A 22,350-nucleotide genomic window follows, 5' to 3' on the forward strand; every position below is an offset into this window, starting at 1 on the left:
TGTTAACAAGTATTTAGTAACACATGATTGTAGTTATTTATTCAAAAGCTTAATCCGTCTGCTTATGGTTCGAGGAGGCACGTTATAATAAGCTGTCTTTTAATATGCCACCTGTATGAAGCTTAAAGTTTATGGAGATCACTTAGTAGCCATGGCAACACTCCAACAGTTCATTAAGTCTATTAGAAAGAACGCGGCACAGCAATACTGTAATAATACCGCTCCGCAGTACTGCCGTACGAGACGTCCTGTCTCCATCCGTATATTATTATAACATGCGTGAGCTTTGCCATTCTAACAATCCTCATAGCCCTCATATTACAGTGCAGCATGACCTGTCGTCAGTCAGTGGAGTTTCATTGCCTCACTCCATGCAGTTCTAATGATGCAGGATGACGGGCAAATATTAAATATCAATGGCCTATTTGTCAGTCAGAATACCAAATAGCTGCTGGTTTGTTCGTAAAAAAAAAAGGCAAAAAGCGAACGGCACAAAAAGACAACACCTTTACTTTGTTTCCATCAGTCAGACAAAGCGCAGGTTGGAAAAAAAATTTCAACAATAGACAACACTAATGGCATATGTGAGAAGCTGTAATTATGTAATCTAATACAGTATGTGCAATATAGACTGACATGCTGTTAATTTGCGGTTAATGAGGCTGGTAACGCTAATGAACTTAACAGAGCTAACTCTTGGGCTTCCTTTCCTGGGGCGGTCCTCATAAGAGCCAGTTTCATAACAGTTTTTGATGGTTTCTGCCAGTGCACTTGAGGATATATTCAAAGTTCTTGAAATTTTCTGGATTGAGAGACTTTCATGTGTTAAATAATGATGGACTGCCGTTTCTCTTTAGTCTTACTCACTTTTAACTGGCGCTCTATGTAATCACAAATAGATTAGAGATATTGAATGTAAGCATGCAGTTAGTTGACTTCCACTAGCTGTGCCTCACTTTATTTGACCAAGGAGAACATGTTACAAAAAAGAGCTGGTTCATTTGTGGTCCAGTTTGTGTTCACACCAACACGCTAGTTCATACTTAATAGGACTTAACAGACTGATGGAAAATTCCAGGAAGTCAGGCTCTCTAATGCCTCTGCAGTCTAATGCCAAGTGTGATTATAAGCACTACTGATGCCATCTTTCTCTCAAGGATTGACGTCAGAATGAAAACGACAGGAAATATGATTCTGAGTCTAGGTAGTTGAGGGATAGATTGGTTCCACATCAAGGGCCACCAACTTTATTTGATATAAGTACCCTAGCAGGCTAACTTTTATATCCTGACCACGTTGTACCTACTGTGTAACCTGGTCAGTCCATCAGTGCTCTGCTGCAAATAAATGACTGTCAGAAATGTAAAGAAAAGTAAAGGGTGAGCAAGATTCTCTGATCTATTATTGATTTCCTCTTTTTTTTTAATTTTAGACCATTATACCAGTGTACTCTGCTCTGGGATAGTGGTTTCTAATTCTGATAAAGCACCAGTGCTTATGTGCTTGGTTAAAAAAAAAACGATGCGCTGCAGAGGGATTCTTCAAATGTTCAGTGGAAGCACAATGAATGGGTGGAAGCATGAAGACAAATGTGTATTTTCCAGTGGCACAGTTTAAAATAACTATGCCAAAGCATACACAAACCTAAGCATACATATGTGCCTTCAAAGCAGTGTTGACCCAGACATCAGGCTTTTTGAGACCATATCATTCTGGGGATTTCTTTAGCATAACCTCTCCCTGAGACTGTGAAGGTTCTCAGTCATCCAGGTCATGGTATATTTGAAAATGTTAAAGAACGGCAACTGGGCTTGTAGAGTTTCTTGAAGACGTTTGGCCACTCATCCGAGTAGCTTCTTCAGTTCTAAGGGACTAGTGGAGGGTTGAGGTTTAAATAGGAACATCAGTGGGTGAAGCCCATCAGAAGCTTGACGAGTGGCCGTTATCAGACGTTAAATAGGAGCAGCCACAGATGTCTAGTTGCTTAGTGTCCGTTAATGACCAGATACTTGCTTGACTAGTATCCGTTAACGACCAGACACTTGCTTTACTAGTGTCCGTTAACATACAGATACTTGCTTGAATAGTGTCCGTTAACGACCGGATACTCTGGCGATTAGTGTCTGTTAATGGCTAGAAACTTACCTGTCGTAAAGGGCCAAACTGTTTGTCCCTGTCCTCTTTCTCCAGTGAATGGTGCCCTAACGACCCATTATTAGTCATTAAATAGGAGCAGCCACAGACGTCTGGTTGCGTAGTGTCCGTTAAGGACCAGACACTTGCTTGACTAGTATCCGTTAACGACCACGTACTTGCTTGAATACCGTCTGTTAATGACTGGATACTTTGACGATTAGTGTCTGTTAACGCTATAAACTTACCTTTCGTCAGTGGACGAACTGGTTGTCCCTGTCCTCTTTCTCCAGTGAATGGTGCTCTAACAACCCATTATTCATCATTAAATAGGGATACCCACAGATGTTCCTATATAAACCTCAACTCCCCACCTGTCCTTTAGAACTGAAGAAGTTTCTCAGAGGAGTGTCAAAATGTCTTCAAGAAACCAGTTACAAGTCCAGTTACCTTTCTTTAACGTTTTTGCATAACCACTCGCTAAGCTCCCCTAGAAACTACTTATGTTCAAGGACTTCTATTCTGTTTGCTTTGGCACTGCCAACAAGACCTCTGAAGTGACGCTATAGCAGCCCAGTGGTTGGTATGGTATCCCTTCTGAACAAAAGGCTGTACAACCATGTTTCATAACAGCTGAATAAGGTATGCGCCTGTGTTTTGTTCCATTTCTTAAGGTATACTTTAAGAGCTGTTGTTTATAAGGCTACCTTTTATCAACATTAACGCTGTTTTTTTTTGTTTTTCAAATGCCGATTGCCAGTCAACCAATACCCACACACTGGCATCGCTAAAGGTCCCTCTTGTTCTGTTGTTCTACTTTTCTCAAAAAAAAAAAATCTAAAAACCACCATCATCCTCAGTTCTTGCAGTGCAGATACAAAAACAGAAGGTTCTTCCTTCAACAGTCCTTTGAACCATAACAATTTCACTCTCCAACTAATAGAGTTTTCACTTTCAAACTCAAACTTGCTGCCAGAAAATAATGGCCACTGTGTCTTTGTTTCTAGAATAAAACTTATTATAGTCAGCTTTGGGCAGAGTATTTCGATCATTACTAAAGGCTCCCCTCGGAGAGATTTTTTTTTTCAGTGGTACACTCATACTTGTCGATCCCTCTCCTCTCTCCTCTGCAACAGTATGGGGGCAGGCAGGACCGGCTGCTACATCGTGTTGGATGTCATGCTGGATATGGCTGAGTGTGAAGGAGTGGTGGACATCTACAACTGTGTTAAGACGCTCTGCTCCCGCCGCATCAACATGATTCAGACTGAAGTGAGTGGGCTGCCGGGAATATGGTTTGAGAGACCATGCTGACAATGCTAACCATGAGCTCACAGGTTTGATCTACACAGTACGGAGCTCCTCGTGGGCTGATTTTTTCATGATTGGAATTTTACATCATCATGGGCAGAATGTGTTCACGTGCAGTTCTTCAGTAAAAGCTGAAAGAGATACCACTGTGTGAAATTAGTACAGCTCCTGGATTTAAAGTGGCAAAATGTGTTCCTGGAGACACCTGCCATAGTGGAAATTACGATCAAGGCAGCTTTCAGTACTTTGCAGTAGTTTATCCAGCTTGGCAGCCTGATCCTGTTTATTCAGTGAATGTGTTTTTCACTTGGTAATCTCCATCTGATTTCCTCCCATCTTTCGCTTTAGTATCAGTTCTGCCACTTCTCAAAAGTAACCTCTGAAAATTTGCTTTTTCTGCGCACAAAGGTGTAGGCAGAGGTGATAAGAGTGCCTTTCAGTAGCTGTCAAATTTTACTTCAAGAAGATCTAGCTCATTTTAAAATATTAAAGGATAGGATAGGCAATTTTTAAAAATATTTTTTATAGGCAACAAATCTCATGAAAAGACCAAAAGTAATTATGAATTTTCAAGAGTTATATCCAGCGTCTAACCTGCACTCCATTTCTATCAACCTCAAAAAAATTCAAAAAAAACATTCAAAGAAACCTCGTAACTGGATAGTCCTACAACCAATCAGAACTATTTTGTTGTAAACAAATTCAACTCCACGTCACTCAGATGACATGTAGGACTACGTTGCCGCAATTGTTCTGTCCATCACTGCATAAAGCCCGCACAAATGATTTGACTGGCCCAGCAGATTTTTGCCAGAGCGTAATCGGTTCCCAATGGCGAGACTCCAGACCACCTTTCTGTCACAACAAAGTTGTGGGTGGGGAAATTGGTACGGCTTCAAGGCTAATGTCTCACTTTCTGTAGTGAGGTTACAAGTGTCGCGAATGTCACAAAACTTGATAGGTACGTAACTGAGATCAAAATGAGGGCCAAGTTTGCAAATGAATGTGCTCCAAGTCCTCAGTGAGTACTACTCAGTCAGAATGTTAACATGTGTACAGGCTTCACGCCCAGTGTAACCCCATCGTTTCTGTAGTTTCTACTCGTTGTTATTCTGGCCCCTCGGGGTCAAAAACCCAAACATCTAACATAATAAAATGTTGTTGTGATGGACATGTTGGCGAACATAAAGCAAACCCACTCCCAAATGTGTGCAGTATGAACTTTCCTTTTACCTCTGTTTTTTTTTTTTTGTTTGTTTCCACCACACCCTGAAGAAAAATATATGTCTCTTTGCTTGCTCACCATGCTCCCCAGCTAGTTTACTAGAACTTTTTTTTCTTTTCTTCTCTTTCTGCCTTAGGCATTTGTAAACAAGTAGATAAGAGAGAAGAAGTTCAGAGTTTGGTGATGATTCTGCTGGTTCGTCACCAAAGGCAAAACCTTCTCCACTGCACATATTTGATTGATTGGTATTATGAAACACTGGAGCAATTCCTTTGAGTAGGCTCCCGAGCATGTAGGTATCGGGTATCGCTACATGTTTTTATAGTCACTATAGTTGGAATGAAGTAGAATGCTTATGAAGAGCCATATAAACTGCAAATACACTGATCAGCCACAACATTAAAACCACTGACAGGAGAAGTCAATTACATTGACCATCTTGTGACAATTTAATGTTCTGCTGGGAATCTTTTGGACCTGGCATTCATGTGGATGTTACTTAGACATGTACCACCCACCTAGACCAGACCAGGCACCCCACCCGATAGCAATGACACTCCTTGATGGCAGCAGACATCCCCAGCAGGATGCAGCCTGACACAGGCACACACACATAAAGGAACAACTCAAAAAACATGAAGAACAGCACAAGGTGTTGCCCCCACTAACAACATCTTGTTGCCAGACACCACAGGACACCCCCAGAAGGCCCATGTCCAGTCTCTGATCAGTCACAACTGATTTGGAGGCACAAGGGAGACCTACACAATATTAAGAAGGTGGTCACAGTGTTATGCCTGATCAGTATAACTGTGTAGTTGAAAGTTCTGCCACTAATTAAAAGTTTTCCACTACACTTCACTGACAATTTTAAAACTGTATTTGTAGATCAGTGTTAAAACGTTTATGCACTCATTAAAAATGAATTATGTTAAACCATTAATTAACAAAAAAGACGTGTAAGACAATACCGTCAGGCTGACAAGGATCGACAGTCCCTAGCTACTTGCTTTAATTGTATAAATAAACACACAGCTGCAAGTTATTCTGTTAAAGTGTCCTCACTGTAGTATGGACTCAAATCCTCACTTAAATTAACCACAGAAAAACATTAATTACTGGGATGAATAAAACTATTAAAAGTTGGAAAACAAACCTGGGACCGGAGACGCTACAGTAAATCCCAAAACAATGATATTCATCTCCTTTTCTTTTTTTTTGTAACTTATTTTTTTATTCAAATTTTCTTTCAACAATTACAGTATCAGGGCACATCATACATATATAGTTAAACATTCATTCTTATATCAATGTCCTTATTGTTCAATGGCAATGATGGTGTCCTCTTCTCGTCTTCTGTAATCAGTCCATTTTTTACATTTATCCTCAAATTGTGTCTCTTGTAGTCTCAGTTTATGTGTGATTCTCTCCATTACAAAAATCTCTTCCACAGTGCATATCCACTGCTCCTCTGTCGGGGGGTCTACTTTGTACCACATTCTGGTAATTGTTTTTTTACTGGCTGACAACAATACTTTAACCAGATACTCATCCTCCTTTTGTATTGTATCTTGTGTTAGATTCCCCAAGTAGAGTATCTTACATATTTTTGGTATCTCATATCCTATTATTTTTTGTAAACCCCTCCATATTTTGTCCCAGTATCCTTTTAACTTTTGGCAGGACCAGAATATATGTGTATGGTCAGCATCCATGTGACCACACGCTCTCCAGCATGGCTGCGGAAGAGACACCGCCCCTTTTTTAATCTTGGGTGTTATAAAAAATCTGACCATATTCTTCCAGTTGAATTCTCTCCAGATCCTGGAGCTAGTGGACGTGCACTGTGTTTTACAAATATTAAACCACTCTTCCTCTGTTATTTGTTCTTTTAATTCCTTTTCCCATTTTTCTTTGATATAAAGGGAGGAAGACTTTCTACATGACATCAAACTTTTATAAAGGACTGAGATCACTCTGCATTTTTTACCTTCATAAGCTCTCCGAAATACCTCCACAACCTCATTATCAGTATCAGTTTTTATCTCTTTCTCATAATAATCCTTTATTTGCAGGTAGCGATATTGTTCATGTTCATCTAATCCAAATCTATCCCTCAACTTCTCAAAACTCAGCAGCTTACCCCGTTCAACCATTGTACATATTGCTGTGATCCCTTTTTTTGCCCATTGTTTAAACCCTTTGTCATTTATCCCAGGCATAAACCTATCGTCAAATGCAAACCAGCTCAAATTCTTTACCTCTTTCTCTAGTTTATACCTTTCAACAACGGTATTCCATATTTCAATTGTATTTTTGGTTATTACATTCAATTGGTTACCTATTTTTCCCAGTAGGCCTTTATATGCTATCAAGTTTCGTACTTCAACGCCCGCCTGCTCTATTTCTATACTTTTCCATCTTGAAAAATACTCATTGTTACACCAACATATCAAGGGTCTGATTTGTGCGGCATAGAAGTACTCCTCGAGGTTTGGCAGAGCCAGTCCTCCCTTATCTTTGGGGAGCTGCAGAGTTTTGTACCTGGTCCTAGGTTTCTTTCCTCCCCATATAAACCTTGACATCCACCTGTCCCATTCAGTAAACTGCTTCGGTGGAATCTTTACTGGCAGAGACTGAAATAAGTATAAGAGTCTCGGTAAGACATTTATCTTAATTATTTCTATCCTTGAGCTGAAGTCAAAAAAAATAGCAGACCATCTCTCCAAGTCCCTCCGAATTTCTTGATTTATTTTAGTGTAATTTGCATCATATAGCTTGTCTATTCCTTTTGTAACGTTTACTCCCAAGTACTTTATTGATTTGGCATTCCAATTGAGTTTATATGTATCCTTTATCTCTCGGGCCGGGGAGTAGTTTATTGACAAGATCTGTGTTTTTGTAACATTGATCTTGTAACCCGAATATTTCCCATAATTCTCCAGTAGCCTAATGAGTTTTGGGAAACTTTCGTTGGGTTGCTTTAAAAAAATCAATATGTCATCCGCAAATAATCCTATCTTATGCTCCTCCCTTCCTATTTTCACCCCTTTAATTTCTTCCTCCTGCCTGATCATTTGGGCTAGCGGTTCAATAAATAACGCGAATAGACTCGGAGAGAGGCTGCACCCCTGTCTTGTCCCCCTTTCCAGAGTGAAACTTTTTGTCAAACTACCATTTATTCTAATCCTTGCCATAGGTTCCTGATATAACGACTTAATGCAATTCACAGAATCCTTATTAAAACCAAATTTTTCCAATACCTTGTATAGAAATACCCAACTCACACTATCGAAAGCCTTTTCGGCATCTATGCTTACCAAAACTGCACTTTCCCCCTTGCTCTGTATATTTTCTATAACATGTAAACTCCTTCTTATGTTATCTTGTGTTTGTCTTTCTTTAACAAAACCAGTCTGGTCCTCGTCAATCAAATCCTGCATAAATGTCTCCAATCTTTTAGCTATAATTGAGGTGTAAAGTTTATAATCCACATTTAAAAGCGATATGGGTCTGTAGTTACAGCAATATTCTTTGTCTTTACCTACCTTTGGAATAATGGAAATAATGGCTTCCTTCCATGAGGGAGGGATCTTGCCTGATCTGAGACTATAATTAAATGAGTCCTGGAGTAGTGGGATTAACTCTTCCTTGAATGTTTTATAGAAGGAAGCTCCCATTCCATCAGCTCCTGGTGACTTTCCTGATTTTGCCCGACTAATTGCCTCTTTAATCTCTTCTACTGTAATCTCTGAAGTCAATATTGCATTCTGTTTTGTGCCTATTGTTGGCAAATCCAAGTTGTCTAGAATCTCTGTCGGATGTTCTTCACCTACAGAAGTGGGTTGTGAATATAAGTTATAGTAATATTTCTCAAATACCTTTTCTATTTCTTCTGGTTCATACAGAATTTTATTAGTCGCAACGTCCCTTATTTTATGTATATTAGTTATTGCTTGTTGTTTCCTAATGCGTCTAGCCATGACTTTAGTGGCTTTAGATCCTCCCTCATAGTAAGTCTGTTTTGTAAACCTTGCTTTCCTTTCCACCTCTTCCAACAATATATCATCTATGTTTTTCCTAACTTCTTTAATCTGATTCAGTATGTCTGAATCTTTTGATTGCTTGTGTTGCTGTTCCAGTTCCTTTAATTTTTCAATTTGTTTCTGATATGTTTCTAGTCTGACCTTCTTTAAAAATGCTGTGTGAGAAATCAGCCTCCCTCTAATCACTGCCTTCAGGGCATCCCATAAGATGGCCGGATCAACTTCCCCATTGTCATTTTCCTCCCGGTATCTAATTATTTCCCCTTTTATTTCTTTAACTAATCTCTCATTGTTCAGTATGCCTTCGTTGAGTCTCCATACTGTATTTTTCCTCTTGTCATTCAAATGAATTTTTAAATAAATTGCACTGTGATCTGACACATCGGCCACTCCTATTTTACATTCCCTCACTTTGTGTATATCTCCTTTACTCATTAAGAAATAATCAATTCTGGAGTACATGGCATGTGGCGCTGAATAGTGGGTATAATCCCGGTCAAGTGGATGAAGTTCTCGCCATACATCCTGTATATCCATTTCTGGCATCATTGTATTCATGAACCTATTAATTTGTTTTTTGTTTCTCCTCATACTTGTAGTGTCTAACCCATAATTCAGTACCACATTAAAATCCCCACCACACACTAATGTCCCATCTGTTTCCAAATTTATAAGATCAAAAACTTTTTCATAAAATGCTTTTCCACTTTCTGGAGGAGCATACACATTGAGCAGTGTCACCAATTGGTTTTCTAATTTACCCTTTATCATGATATATCTTCCTTTCTTGTCACTGATTTCTTTGATCAGTTCAAAGTTTACTGTGTTAGAGATCAGTATCATCACGCCCCTCTTGTGATTATGCCCAAAGGAACTGGAGAATGAGTTCCTGTAGCCCAACTTTTTAAACTTTACATGTTCCTCCTGTGATAGGTGAGTTTCTTGAAGAAAGATAACCTGCATTTTCTCTCTCCTAAATTTAGATAAAGTTTTATTTCTTTTTTTGATATTGTTTAAGCCGTTAATATTCAGTGACACCACCATTATATCATTATGTTGCATTGTTTATATCCTTTGGAATAGTGCCTGGTCCCTCCACTGTAAAGTTGTCAACCAACGTTTTCTCATGAACAAAGTATGAACGAACACAAAAACTGAACTCCCCAGCAAAAAAGGACCTCACTCCCCATGGGCCCTGTCTCCCTGTTGGTGGGAATGGGGGGTAACTTTTTCTGAACAGAAGGCCCCCCCTAGTGGCCTGGGGTGTACCTAAGATAGGCCTTCCCATACTACTAGATAAGTCCAACAGTCACTAACTTAATAGCTCTCTCCGTCGATTCACATGTAAACATAAACATTAGAGAAGTCTCATTTGTAGGGGGGAGGGGGTGACCCTAAAATTACTCAATTCAAGTCTTCCTTAGTGGTACCCTTCCTGTTGTAGCCTAACAAAAAAAAAAAAAAAAAAAAAAAAAAAAACCTCCAGTTTGCCCATCAAAACAAACAACCAAACAAAACAAAAAATAGAAAAAACAAAGGAGGATGGGGCACATATTATCTATAGCCTACAATTTTTCTGGCTCTATTTGCTTACCCAGCCAACGTGAAGTCTTTAACTTAAAAACAGGAGGCATTTAACTCGTCTGGGTTACCTCCCCCCTCTCTCATTCTCCGTCTTCATTGTCTCCTCATCTTCTAAATTCTTGCAGCTTTGTTCTCGCTCGGTTCGCCGCATCATGACCGGCATCCTCAGTTGCACCGGGCCCTTGGTCTATCACCTGCCTCTCTCCGACGCGTTGCCATGGTGAAGCTCTCTGGAGCCGTTCCTCCAGTGAGGGTTCGTTGACATGCTGCTCACCCATCTCCAGACCCCTTTCCCGCATGTCCCGCGCTGCGTCTTCAGCGTTGTTGTAGATCTTGGGCCCGTCTGACCAGTGAATCCTTATCCTACTCAGAGGTGTCTGGAAGCGTATCTTTTTGTCTTTCAGAGTCTTTTTAATTCCAGAGTAGGATTTACGTTTTTTCAACACCTCGGTGGGGTAGTCGTGGTCGAAAAATATCTGCCTCCCCTCGACTATTATTTTCTCTTTCCAGGCTTTAGCAAGAATGCTCTCTTTAGTCTCATATTTAAGAAAATTGACCACAATAGACCTCGGGGATGCTCCCGGTGGCGGTTTCTTACCGAGACTTCTGTGCGCGCGTTGAATATGGAGTTCAGTTCCCACCGGTAACGCGAGTTCTCGGCGGAGTAGTCCCTCCACCAGTTCTGTCACAGACTCATTGTCCCGTTCAGCCACATTGTAAATCCTCAAATTACAACGTCTTCCGTGTCCCTCCACTTCGGTCAACTTCTCTTGAAGTTTAGTTTGCTGTTTCAATAGAGTGAGGATGGCTTCCTTCGCCTCGATGTTCCACTCCTCCAACTCCGCCACTCGTTCCTGTGCCTCAGTGATGTCCTTCCGCTGCTCTTGTATTTCCGCGACATTTTGTGCCAATTTTCGGTTAGTTTCATCCTTAAAGCCGGCAAACTCTCGCCTCACCTCTTCTTTAAATTCGTCTTTGAATGTTGCGAGATCTTGTTTCATCTCCCTTTTTAGGTCGCGTATCTCTCTCGTAATATCAGCGAGTCCCTCAAGTAACGTGTGGGCCTGTGTGTAGTCGTCATTTTCCCCGCTTGCCGCCTCGTCTTCAAACTCGTGTTCTTCTTGGTCTTTGGACATTGTTTTTTTCCTCAAACTTCTCTGTCCTCGTCCCCCACTCATTATTTATCAGTTTGGAATTCGTGTTCTCGATATTTTCGTAGTTTGGGGGAAAATATTGTCTAATCGACTCGGGAGCTCTGCTCTATGCTGCCATCTTGCTCCGCGCCGCCCCGGAAGTCCTATTCATCTCCTTTTCAATTACATCTTTACACCTTTCAGCTGGTGCTGAATGCATGTTTGTGCAATTAGAGAACGTATTCAAAATGATAAATAAATCGGAAGAGGGACAGTTTTATTTGTGCAATTTTTAACGTGTCTTCGTCTCCTTGATCTTTTGTTTGGTTGAACGTCAAAATAAATTTCCCAGTTTCCTCGTTAATTGCCCAGCTCGTGGCGTTATTTAAAAGCGGTGTGTGGGCAGTGTTTGGCTCTTCAGATGTGTGTTTTCTGGCCTTTTTACCCCATTTTATAGACGATTTTCTGCCTGGAAACAATGCCTGCCTGTGGATATGGCAATGTGAAGAAGGTTTGACAGTGATTGCTATTAGTCAACATTCAACAGCAGTAATTAAATTCAGTATTGTTCTTCATAAGTGGGCAATTAACAGTCGGGACACTCATAAATGCAGTGAGGGTCTCTTTGTAAATGTGTGACTGTTTCCCCCTGCCATCTGTCTTTCAGGAGCAGTACGTGTTCATCCACGACGCCATCCTGGAGGCTTGTCTGTGCGGAGAGACCGCCATTCCTGTCACTGAGTTTGCTCTCACCTTCAAGGAAATGCTGAAGGTCGACTCTCAGAGCAATACGTCGCAGCTCAGAGAGGAGTTCCAGGTAAAGTGCCGTAAAGACACATCCGGACAGGATTAACAATGCAGGGATCAAACATTTCCTGTGGTTCCAGGTCATGTTAATCATAGATGGGATTTTAACTTTTTAGCACTCACAAGCTAGCAATTCTTAGGAGAATAAGAGTCTGGTAATGCTACACTGGGATTCAATTGATGCAGAAAAAATACAGAGTGAATAGTAGAATGAACTAGGTCTACTACTTCTTCAACTACTACCACACTACCTTTACTACTGTAACTACGTATGCAACAGTATAGCATAGTGTAGTCGTCCATCTTGCCAGGACTTTGGGTGTTGGTGCTTGTATAAGTGTCAATGGGGGTGTCGGTGCCGGGGGGCTTCAGGCTGTTACATAGAGAAATTTGTTTTCACACCGAGGGCCCTCATTTGGGAGCTCTCACGGCTTGTTCTCAACACATCAACCGAGCTTTTTTCTCATGTGGTGTCCGGCAACTATGCTCCGACTGGCCAGAAATTGAAAGCGGCCGTGGTTAGTGCGGCAATGCTAGCGGCCTCTCTGTGAGCCCCCAGATGCTAATATTCGCAGTGTGACCGCTAATCCCTCCTGGGTAGAGATCAACATACTGTGCATAGGTGCATGCTGAATGAACGGCGTGACCCAACAGACAACGGCCGTCCAAACAATTGTCCGGCATTCAAAAATAATAAGATAGTCAAGTGTCTGTCGTCATCCATTTCCTACAATGCTTAGTGTATGCTGCAGTTGGAGGGCCCTTTGAGGACGTCCCCGGAGTTCGGCACTTGAGTTTCTTGTGAAGTATACAATGACCTGGCCTGAACGAACTTTGTTCTTGTTCTAGCAGCCCCAGGAGCAAGAACTAATTCCTCGCTTCTCTTGGAGTATGTAACAAGCTTTAATGAGGTCTTTGTTGGGGTAGGGACTGTTAAGAGAGTGCTCAGAGTGCTGATGACCTAGGGAAGCTGAGTCTTAGATGTTCTTGTCTTGGAAGTGGTGAGAGTCGTTGCCTAAGACGCCCGAGGCTTTCCTGAAGCACCTCTACCTGTAGATGTCCTATAGGGTGGGGAGAAAGACTCTCATGGTCCTCTCTGCAGTTCCCAAACAAGACAATACCGCAAGCTATGACGCAGCTGAACAAGATGTACTCGATGGAGCCCCTATAGGAGGTTCTCATGATGGATAGGTGTTGCTGTGCTCTCATGGAGAGTGTTGTGGTGTCCAGTAGAGTTATTCCATATCAAGCAGGCCAAGGAACAGGTGCTGACTGCCTCCGTTGCAGAGCCGTTGGAATTCATTAACAGCCTCCTTTGTTTCTCCACTGTTTAAAGGGGAGCTACTGTTTTTTTACGACCTGGACCTTATTTCTGGCATAAAATACGAACGTTTACTCACCCATATAACGTTTGTGTAATTTGTAGTCCTTCGAGATATTTAGATCTGCGTATATCCATATAGTGGGAGTGACTGGGGCACCGAAATGCAGCCTCTAAATAACGCATTATCTGCCGTGAAACTCGTTCATTTCACCAATATTTTGTTATCATACGCTAGTGCTATATAATTTGCTACTGCTATGGTTCGTGCACAACCTCAGAATCGGAAAAATATTCAGCCATGTTGCAAAAAAATAGAAGCAGTAGCAAATTACAGGTTAACAAGCCAACCGTCGCGGGTGCGCACGGTGCTCAGAGATGACATCATCCAGGTCAGAAGACATCGTCCAGGGTCTGTAGGTCAATCAACATACCCCGGATGATGATAACAGGTAACTCCAGACTCAACGGGGAATAGCACTAGCATACAATAACAAAATATTGGTGAAATGAACGTAGCAGATAATGCGTTATTTAGAGGCTGCGTTTCGGTGCCCCAGTCACTCCCACTATATGGATATATGCAGATCTGAATATCTTCTGAAGGACTACAAACTACACAAAAGTTATATGGGTGAGTAAACGATGGTGTTTTATGCCAGAAATAAGGTCCAGGTTGTAAAAAAAACCTTTAAGGGGAGCTTGTTGATCTTGCATCAGCTCTTTAGGTGTTGCACCTCTTCTCTGTTGAGGCTGAGGCAAACCACTGTTGTGTCATCAGCAAACTTTTCTGTCACTCATGAGTCATAATTGCAACTTGTTGTTATGTTCACTATGCTCCAGTTACAAGTTCTGTTCATTTTGTCTAAACCAATGGGGAGTCACTGACAATATGAGGCATGTTAGTTAATCAGTTCATTTCCATTTCTATTGCTTTGTAATATGCTTATTCATAATGTATGAGATTGTGTTCAATGTGTTCTTATCCATTAAGCCCTGTGGGGCTTTTGACTGATAATAAGTGTGTTTTAAAGTTTTCTGGGAGATGATTGGAGATAGTTGCGCTCGTCAACTATTGACAGGCTGTTAAAGCGGAGAATATTTTCCTTGCCTGTGTCCATCTCTCTTTGATCTCATTTCCGTTCCGCTGCATCTGCCTCCTCTTATCACAATCTTTATTCTTCGTCTCTCACTTTATCTCTGCATCTAGAATGTGAGCGTACACTCGGAACACACATGCCAATCTTTCTAATTATCTCCTCTGCACCCCCCCCCCCCCCCCCCCCCCCCCCCTTCTCCTGCGCTCCCCCTTCTCTCCGTCTTCAGACTCTGAACTCCGTGACTCCTCACCTGGACGTGGAGGAGTGCAGCATCTCTCTGATGCCCAGGAACCGCGAGAAGAATCGCAGCATGGACGTCTTGCCGCCGGACCGCTCCCTGGCCTTCCTCGTCACCACAGAGGGAGAGAGCAGCAACTACATCAACGCGGCTCTCGCAGACAGCTTCCTGCGGCCGGCTGCCTTCGTGGTGACGCCCCACCCGCTGCCCGGCACCACCACTGACTTTTGGAGGCTTGTGTACGACTACGGCTGCACCTCGGTGGTGATGCTCAACCAGCTCAACCAGTCCAACTCTGCCTGGGTAAGAGAATAGGGAATAGGGCAATGAATAAACCAGCAGGGGATTAAATTGTCTACACATATCCTGCAAACAGAAGCAATTTTATTATTAATCTCATTAGGTTGAGCTCTAACTTCTTACTTATCAGCTTGCCACTTGTAATTTAACCATGGGTGACATTAAATCCCTCTGTGTGACGGCATCTGCTCCCCAGCAGGATTTTGATTAGTGCCATACAGTGCGTTTACATACACTCTAATAATGCACATTTTGCTGCTCTGTAAATTTTCCGTCTGATGACTGAATTCTTTACGACCCAAATCCAACAGAGTTGTCAGCGGCAAATAAGAAGCCATTTCCATAACTATCATTAACATCTATTTAATACATTCTTGCTCTTTCTTTCCATTCGGCACGCTGAGATTTAACTTGTGCCACCGGTGCAGCTTTTCCTCTGAGAAATGTATTTCTTATCTAAAGAAGATATTGGGAGGAGAAGAGTGTCCGGGGCAATTCCCTGCCAGCTCAGAATACTTGAAGGCACACAGTAAGCTGTGGACGAGAGCGAAAGTATAGAAACAAAAGAAAAACGGTGCAAAACAAAAAGCTGTCAGACTCTCGCTTAAGTCCTGCCCACTTAGCCGGCGGAGCCTCCTGCAAACAGCCCTTCCTGTTCACTGAGAAATCAAACTGCTGCCTCGTAAGTCTGGGTATTCTCAGAGATGAGGAGCTCTTTACGGCCGGGTAGAAGGTACTTTCATCCCTGTGTGGACACAACACCACATCTCGTGTCTGACACAGACCTATGTTATCGCACTCCAATAAATGTTTAAAAGAAAACGGCTGGGCCTCCGAAAACAGTCACACCAGTCAGCGGTGGAGCGCGGGGCATGTGTTCGTGCGCTCAAGGAGGCGCAACCATGCTTGCTTAAATTATTAAAGCAATACCTGTTGCTCCTGCCCAGGCTGCTGAGTCTCTGACAGCAGAGTGCGGGCTGCTGTCATCCTCCTCCACTCCTGCATCATCTCCATCTTCATCAACTTCAGCTATCACTTCTTCACCCTCTCTTACTGCTTCACCTGTCACGGCGGCACTGACTGGACATATAGGAAACAAATTAATTGGATAGCCAATCACTCTGGTTGGACTGGTCAGTTTGACGTGTGTGTTTTCTTTCTAGCTACTCTCTCTAATAGCTCTGGTCCAGAATGTCCTCACACCTCTTAAGGATGCACCCTTTTGAGCCTTCACCTGGAATAAGGGAGCAAACATTCACTGCCCGAATTCAAGTTTTAACATTAATGTTGTCCAGGTGCTCCAGCGGTCAGTAACTGAGGAGCAGCACCATATGCAATATCAGTAGCCATCTCCGTCTATGGCCCCATACAGACTTTGCATTAACATCCGTCCTAAAGATTCTGACCACAAGTGGCCAACTGACCAGGCACCCCCACCCCATAGCAATGACACTCCTTGATGGCAGCAGCCATCCCCAGCAGGATGCAGCCTGACACAGACACACACACAAAAACGGTTTCGGAACAACTCAAAAAAAACAAACAAACATGAAGAGCAGCACAAGGTGGCCTCCAAATTAACTAGATCCCAAACTGATCAAGTATCTGTGGGATGATCTACAGAGTCCCCTCCCCTGAACCCATAGGACCCAAAGGCCCCCACTAACAACATTCTGTTGCCAGACACCACAGGACACCCTCAAAATGGGTCTCCATATACAAATATATTTTGTCAGCTGTTATTAAACCTTTACATTTCAACTAAACGTGACACGTTCTTCAGTGAACTTTAATTAAAAAAGCAAAAAAACAAGCATGGGAGTGTGCCAACGCAACAAAGCCTAGACTTTGTAGCATCTCCTTTCCATCATGATTAATGGATCACCTTACGCCTTGGAAGAACTTTCGGGGTGCTGCTTGCAGCTCTGAAAGTCACAGGGGTTTTCTGCACCATTCCCGCCCCGCAGCTACAACCAGTGTGTTTTGCTTTGTGTAGAAGAACAGGCACTCTTGAAAGGTCTGTGGACAGATTGGTCTGATTTTCACTGATCACACATGGACATGAGCATCAACACGATGTCGGGCAAGATGACCTCCATCTGACTGATCAGTTTATGTTTTTCAGTAATCAGTTTATCTTTCACTTTCTTACGTTTAAAAAAATAATGAAAATATCTTTTGAATGGCTGTCAGTTTTGCTGATAGCCCCGTGTCTTCAGCCTGCAGTTCAGCGCCCAAAGACCGTCACTCACCATACTGTCAGCTGTCAGGAAAAAGGGAAAATAAACACACAAAAACAACTTCAGCATCACTTGTAATGACAGTTAGAAGGCTGCTTTGAATGTCATAATAAAATGAGGATGACTGCTCAAATGGCTCTTTCATATATTATACTGTAACATGTGGCCGCCAGTAGTGCCGACATGTCATCCCTCACATAGTGACTCACAGCAAAGTGAGAAGGGGTCATCGCACATCCGACCTTTTCAATTGTTTTCCGCCACGAAGCGCTCCCATATTCGGGCCGTACGTTTAATTTGCATGGGCTGTCATGGCATTAACGCCGTCCTTATCGCTTTCTCCCCCGTGTTTGCTCACGCGTGCGTTTGTTCCGCCGTCTCCTTATCGGTGCTCTGTCACCGTGTCACGTCTCATTCCTGCTCAACATTTCAACCGTGCCTGTCAGCTGCAGCCTGTCCTTCTTCCTCTGTCAGTCTCTTCTTCATCTTGTTCTTCTTCCACATTGTCTCTGGCTGCCAGTGGATTAACAGTCCCCCCCCCCCCCCCCAAACACACATCCACTCAGAGTGTCCTCCTGAGTTGTCTCCTGTCAGGGTGTATAAATATTTATCCCCCCATCCCCCACCCAATGTCACCTGTTAATACCCTTCTGTCAGTGTGAAATGCCGTTATCACTTCCTACTCCAGGGGTCTGCTCAACCCCAAAGTCACCGCAGAACACGTCAGCATGTCAGCGCCGTTCCCCCTCCTCTTAGCCAGGGGGACCATCTTTGAAGCAGCAGTCATGGGAGACCTTGGTTTCTGCAACCTCTCAGCTAACTTCCTGTTTATCTCTCCCAGGCACAGCCAAGGTCTCTTACTCCATTAATTTATAATGTGTTAATGGTAATGATTGAGCCTCATGAATAATTCAAGCTAGGTGACCGCTGCTTATGTGAAGGATTGTTCTCGGTGACGAGTGGGTTGTTGTTTTTTTTGCTCATTTAATTTACGGTTGCTATTTGTGGGTGATCATTGTCATTTAGACTAATTGTCTCTGCTGTCAATACTCAGGTGTCTTGTTACTGGCTTCACCATCACTGGCTGCCGACATAATGATTTGTTTTGCCTCAAGCAAGTGCGGACTAATGACCTGTTCCCTCCTTTCCTCTCCCATCCCCTGCTCCCAGCCTTGTCTGCAGTATTGGCCTGAGCCGGGACTGCAGCAGTTCGGGCCCATGACGGTGGAGCTCCTGTCCAGGACGGCCGACGATGACGTCATCATCCGTCTCTTCCGGATTCAGAACATCACCCGGGTAGGTGGAACCACCACAGAAAGAAAAATAAGTGTCTTGTGGTCCTATTTCTAATAATGAGCTAATCTCCTCCAATCCAAATACTGATTTTGAGTTATTAGTATGTAGTTCCATCACTCCTACATTCGCTTCATATTCTGTCTGAATATAAAGTAATTAAAGTCATTAGGCAGCAGATGACTGTGCTAACGGCAATAATAAATATCATTATTTAAAATAAACATCATGCCAATATGTAGCTCTGAAAGCCCAGCTTTCCTCGTTAGTTGCAACAGTTTTCTATCCAGGTAGCCAGTGGGTTGCCATCTCTGGAAGTCTTCCAACTCCCTCTGGGACAACTAGTTAGAAACTGTTTTTAATCATTCAGGGGACAGGATGCATTCTCATCCTGATGGGTAGAAGAGTTTGTTTTTAGAGATGCCTAGAGCACAAAAGAACAATGTTTTCTGTCCACCTTGTGGCCTTTCAAACATCACTGGCTAGTTAACTTTTAGAGAAACCACTAAACCAATGGGGTGTGAGCAGCTAATACTGCCAACGGGGGCACAAGCTGGGGTAGGTAACATCATACGGTCTACTTGTTGTAGAAATGGGAAAGACTGTCAATGTCATCCAAATGGTTGTCATTACAAGTTGGACTTTCTGACTGTCTCCGACATGTCCTACGTGGCTTGAAGAATTAGGAGGTGTGACGGAAGCAAGTGTACGGGTTTTACTTTGTGTTTCATTGGTCTTCCTGGAAAACCAAAGCTATGGTAAGGTAGTTGAACAGGCTTGGCATATAGGAAGAGGTTCATCCAGTTAAATGGTCAATGGATATAGCACCTTTGTGCCTATTGGCACTCAAAGCACCCACTTACCTTAACCCTAGCAGTAACCTAAACCTCCCTTGTCGGTGCCCAGTCCCACATAGCCCCTTCAATTATCTTGGCACCATGTCAGAAATTATCTAGCATGGCCTCTCAGCACGGTCCAGAGGAGACTGACACCACAGAGCAGGACGCCGATAAGCTTTGTCCCAAGAATGCATTGTATTTTCCAGATGCCTTGAGGACAGAAAAGTGTTTTCTATCCACCTTGTGGCCTTTCAAACATTGCTGGCTAATTAACTTTTAGAGGAACCAGTAAGCCAGTGGTTGTCTCTGTGACTAAGTGTATGCTAATAATGCCAACAGGGGCACAAACTAAGGTAGGTAACATCATTCTGACTACTCGTAGTAGAAATGGGAAGAGTGTCAATGTCATCCGTGTAGTTGTCATTTCAAGTTGTACTTTCTATCTCCGACTTGTCCTGCGTGGCTTAAAGAATTAGGAGGTGTGAAGAAAGCAAATGTACAAATGTGTATATCACAAATCTCAACAGGTTTTACTTTGTGTTTCATTGGTCTTTCTGGAAAACTAAAGCCATGGTAAGATGGTTTAACAGGCTTGGCATGTAGGAAGAGGTTCATCCAGTTAAATGGTCAGTGAATGTAGCACCTTTGTACATATTGGCACTCAAAGCGACCACTACCCTTGCGGTGGCCTAAACATCCCGTCAGTGCCTATGTAATTCACTCACTCCCACCAAGCCCCCTTAATTATCTTGGCACCCTGTCAGAAGTTTTCCAACGTGACTTCTCTGCAGGATACAGAGAAGATAGACATAACAGAGCAAGACGGTGATAGGCTTTGTCCCAAGAAGGTATTCTATTTCCAGATGCCTCGACAATAAAAGTGTTTTCTCTCCACCTTGTGGCCTTTCAAACATCACTGGCTAATTAACTTTTAGAGAAACCACTAAACCAGTGGTTACCTCTGTGAGTGAGTGCAAGCTAATGCTGCCAACGGGGGCACAAATTAAGGTGGGTAACATCGTATTGTCTACTTGTAGTAGACATGGCAAAGACTGTCAGGAAGTTGGTTGTTCTGACTATCTCCGACATGTTCTACATGGCTTAAAGATTTGTGGAGGTGTGAAGGAAGCAAATATCCACTTGTGTTTGTCACAAAGCTCAACGGGTTTTTCTTCATGTTTCATTGGTCTGTCTGGAAAATGAAAGCATGGTCATGGGGTTCATGGGAAGAACCCTATACTCACCGTCAGTCTCTTTGATTTGAAACATACAAGCCCATTCTCAAAGCCATGGTAATCTGATTAAACAGGCTTGGCTCATATGAAGAGGTGTGTCCAGTTAAATGGTCAATGGATATAGCACCTTTGTACTTATTGGCACTCAAAGCACTTTACAGCCACAATGACACATCTACCCATTCGTTCATACAAGGGGTTCAGTGCTTTGCTCATGGATAATACAGCTTATTGTTCATGTACCGCTAACCCTCTGGTTCACGGACAACCCACTCCACCTACCGAGCCACAGCCGCCTCTGTATTATTATCCAGTTAATGACCGTAATACAAAGTTGAGTTTTCTACTGAGACTGTGTCAGAAAGAATTTAACCTCTGTGGCCTTTTCTCTCAGAGCGCAATACCCACTGTGCTGTTGTGCAACGATCACAGTACCCCAGCTCACACAACCTCGGCGTCAATTAAAACCAATGTCAGAGGAGCCATTTACTGTACACTTGTTTTGTTAGGAAGCAATTTAATCCCATAATAGGAAGGAATTCAAAAAATCGATATTCCTTCACCCGCCACAAACGGAGAATAATGGAGTGGCGATGCAGGCAGATTTTCTTAACTAGCTTGAGGAAGATTAGTGGAGGCACATCTACTGACACGGTCCCCCTACACAATAATGTGTAGTATTGTACTGAACTGTTCTGTCTGACTTGACTTAATGAGGGGGCGCAATTGCCATCATTTCACTTTCTTCGCAGTAAAGAAAGAAACATTAAGATCTAAGCGTAAACTCACCGTCAGTCGCCTTGATGTGACAGTTTGACAAAGTCTTTCTTTTTTAAAAAAAAAATAAAAATAATAATAATAAAAATTCTGTGCAAATGTTTAATTTTCTTATCAAATGACATGTTTTCCAGTAATATTGGATGTGGACAATAACCCTTGCTCTCATCCCGCCTCGGCAAAAGGACTGCTGTTTGGGCCACGTGTTGCTGTGGGAGGCATTTCCTGGCACCAAGTCAATTCATTTATTTTTAAGAGGGTTAATGAAGCCTGATACTAGTATAATGATTCTAAACGGTGACCTAAGTCCCAGCTGGCAGTTGCTCTTCCCAGTGGTCGGAATAATTTGCAGCGCAATAATCCTACGTTCAACAAAGCAACTGCAACAACAACACTGTAATGTTATTAGCCGCGTATAGTCCTGAGACCTGTTTAATGAGCAGATGTGCTTTTGTTCGATCAGTTATGTGATACTAAAACAAAGCAAGGGTTTTTATTTGTTGGTTTTCTATTTTTTGACCATATCTGTTATTTGAGAATGACTGAAATGTGTGTTACTGTTTGATTTGGAGTGTTTGTGTACGGTCGTGTCTGGGTGTTGTCTGAGTATTTTAGCTCTAGCTCCCACTGTAGCATCACTCCTCCAACCTTTGTAGACGCTCAGCAGACGGTTGCTTCCAGTAGCTAGTGGCCCTTGTTGCTGAGCCTCCTTCAGTTATCATACCCTCCTAGCTCTTGCACCCACTCACCTTTACCCTTCCTGTGGCG

The 22,350-nt window shown here is 42.6% G+C and overlaps 1 protein-coding gene across 1 annotated transcript in view; it reads left to right on the forward strand.

Annotated features, from left to right (window-relative positions):
* The window catches only part of ptprua (protein tyrosine phosphatase receptor type Ua), a 211,022-nt gene that overhangs the window by 182,831 nt on the left and 5,841 nt on the right, over positions 1-22,350 (forward strand). Inside the window, exons 24-27 of the mRNA XM_084562776.1 lie at positions 3,270-3,405; positions 12,100-12,249; positions 14,887-15,201; positions 18,609-18,734. Coding sequence (XP_084418902.1) covers positions 3,270-3,405; positions 12,100-12,249; positions 14,887-15,201; positions 18,609-18,734 — 727 coding nt within the window. The remainder of the gene's footprint in view (positions 1-3,269; positions 3,406-12,099; positions 12,250-14,886; positions 15,202-18,608; positions 18,735-22,350) is intronic.

The sequence above is a fragment of the Chelon labrosus genome (genome assembly GCF_963514085.1).
Source record: "Chelon labrosus genome assembly, chromosome: 16".
NCBI lineage: Eukaryota > Metazoa > Chordata > Actinopteri > Mugiliformes > Mugilidae > Chelon > Chelon labrosus.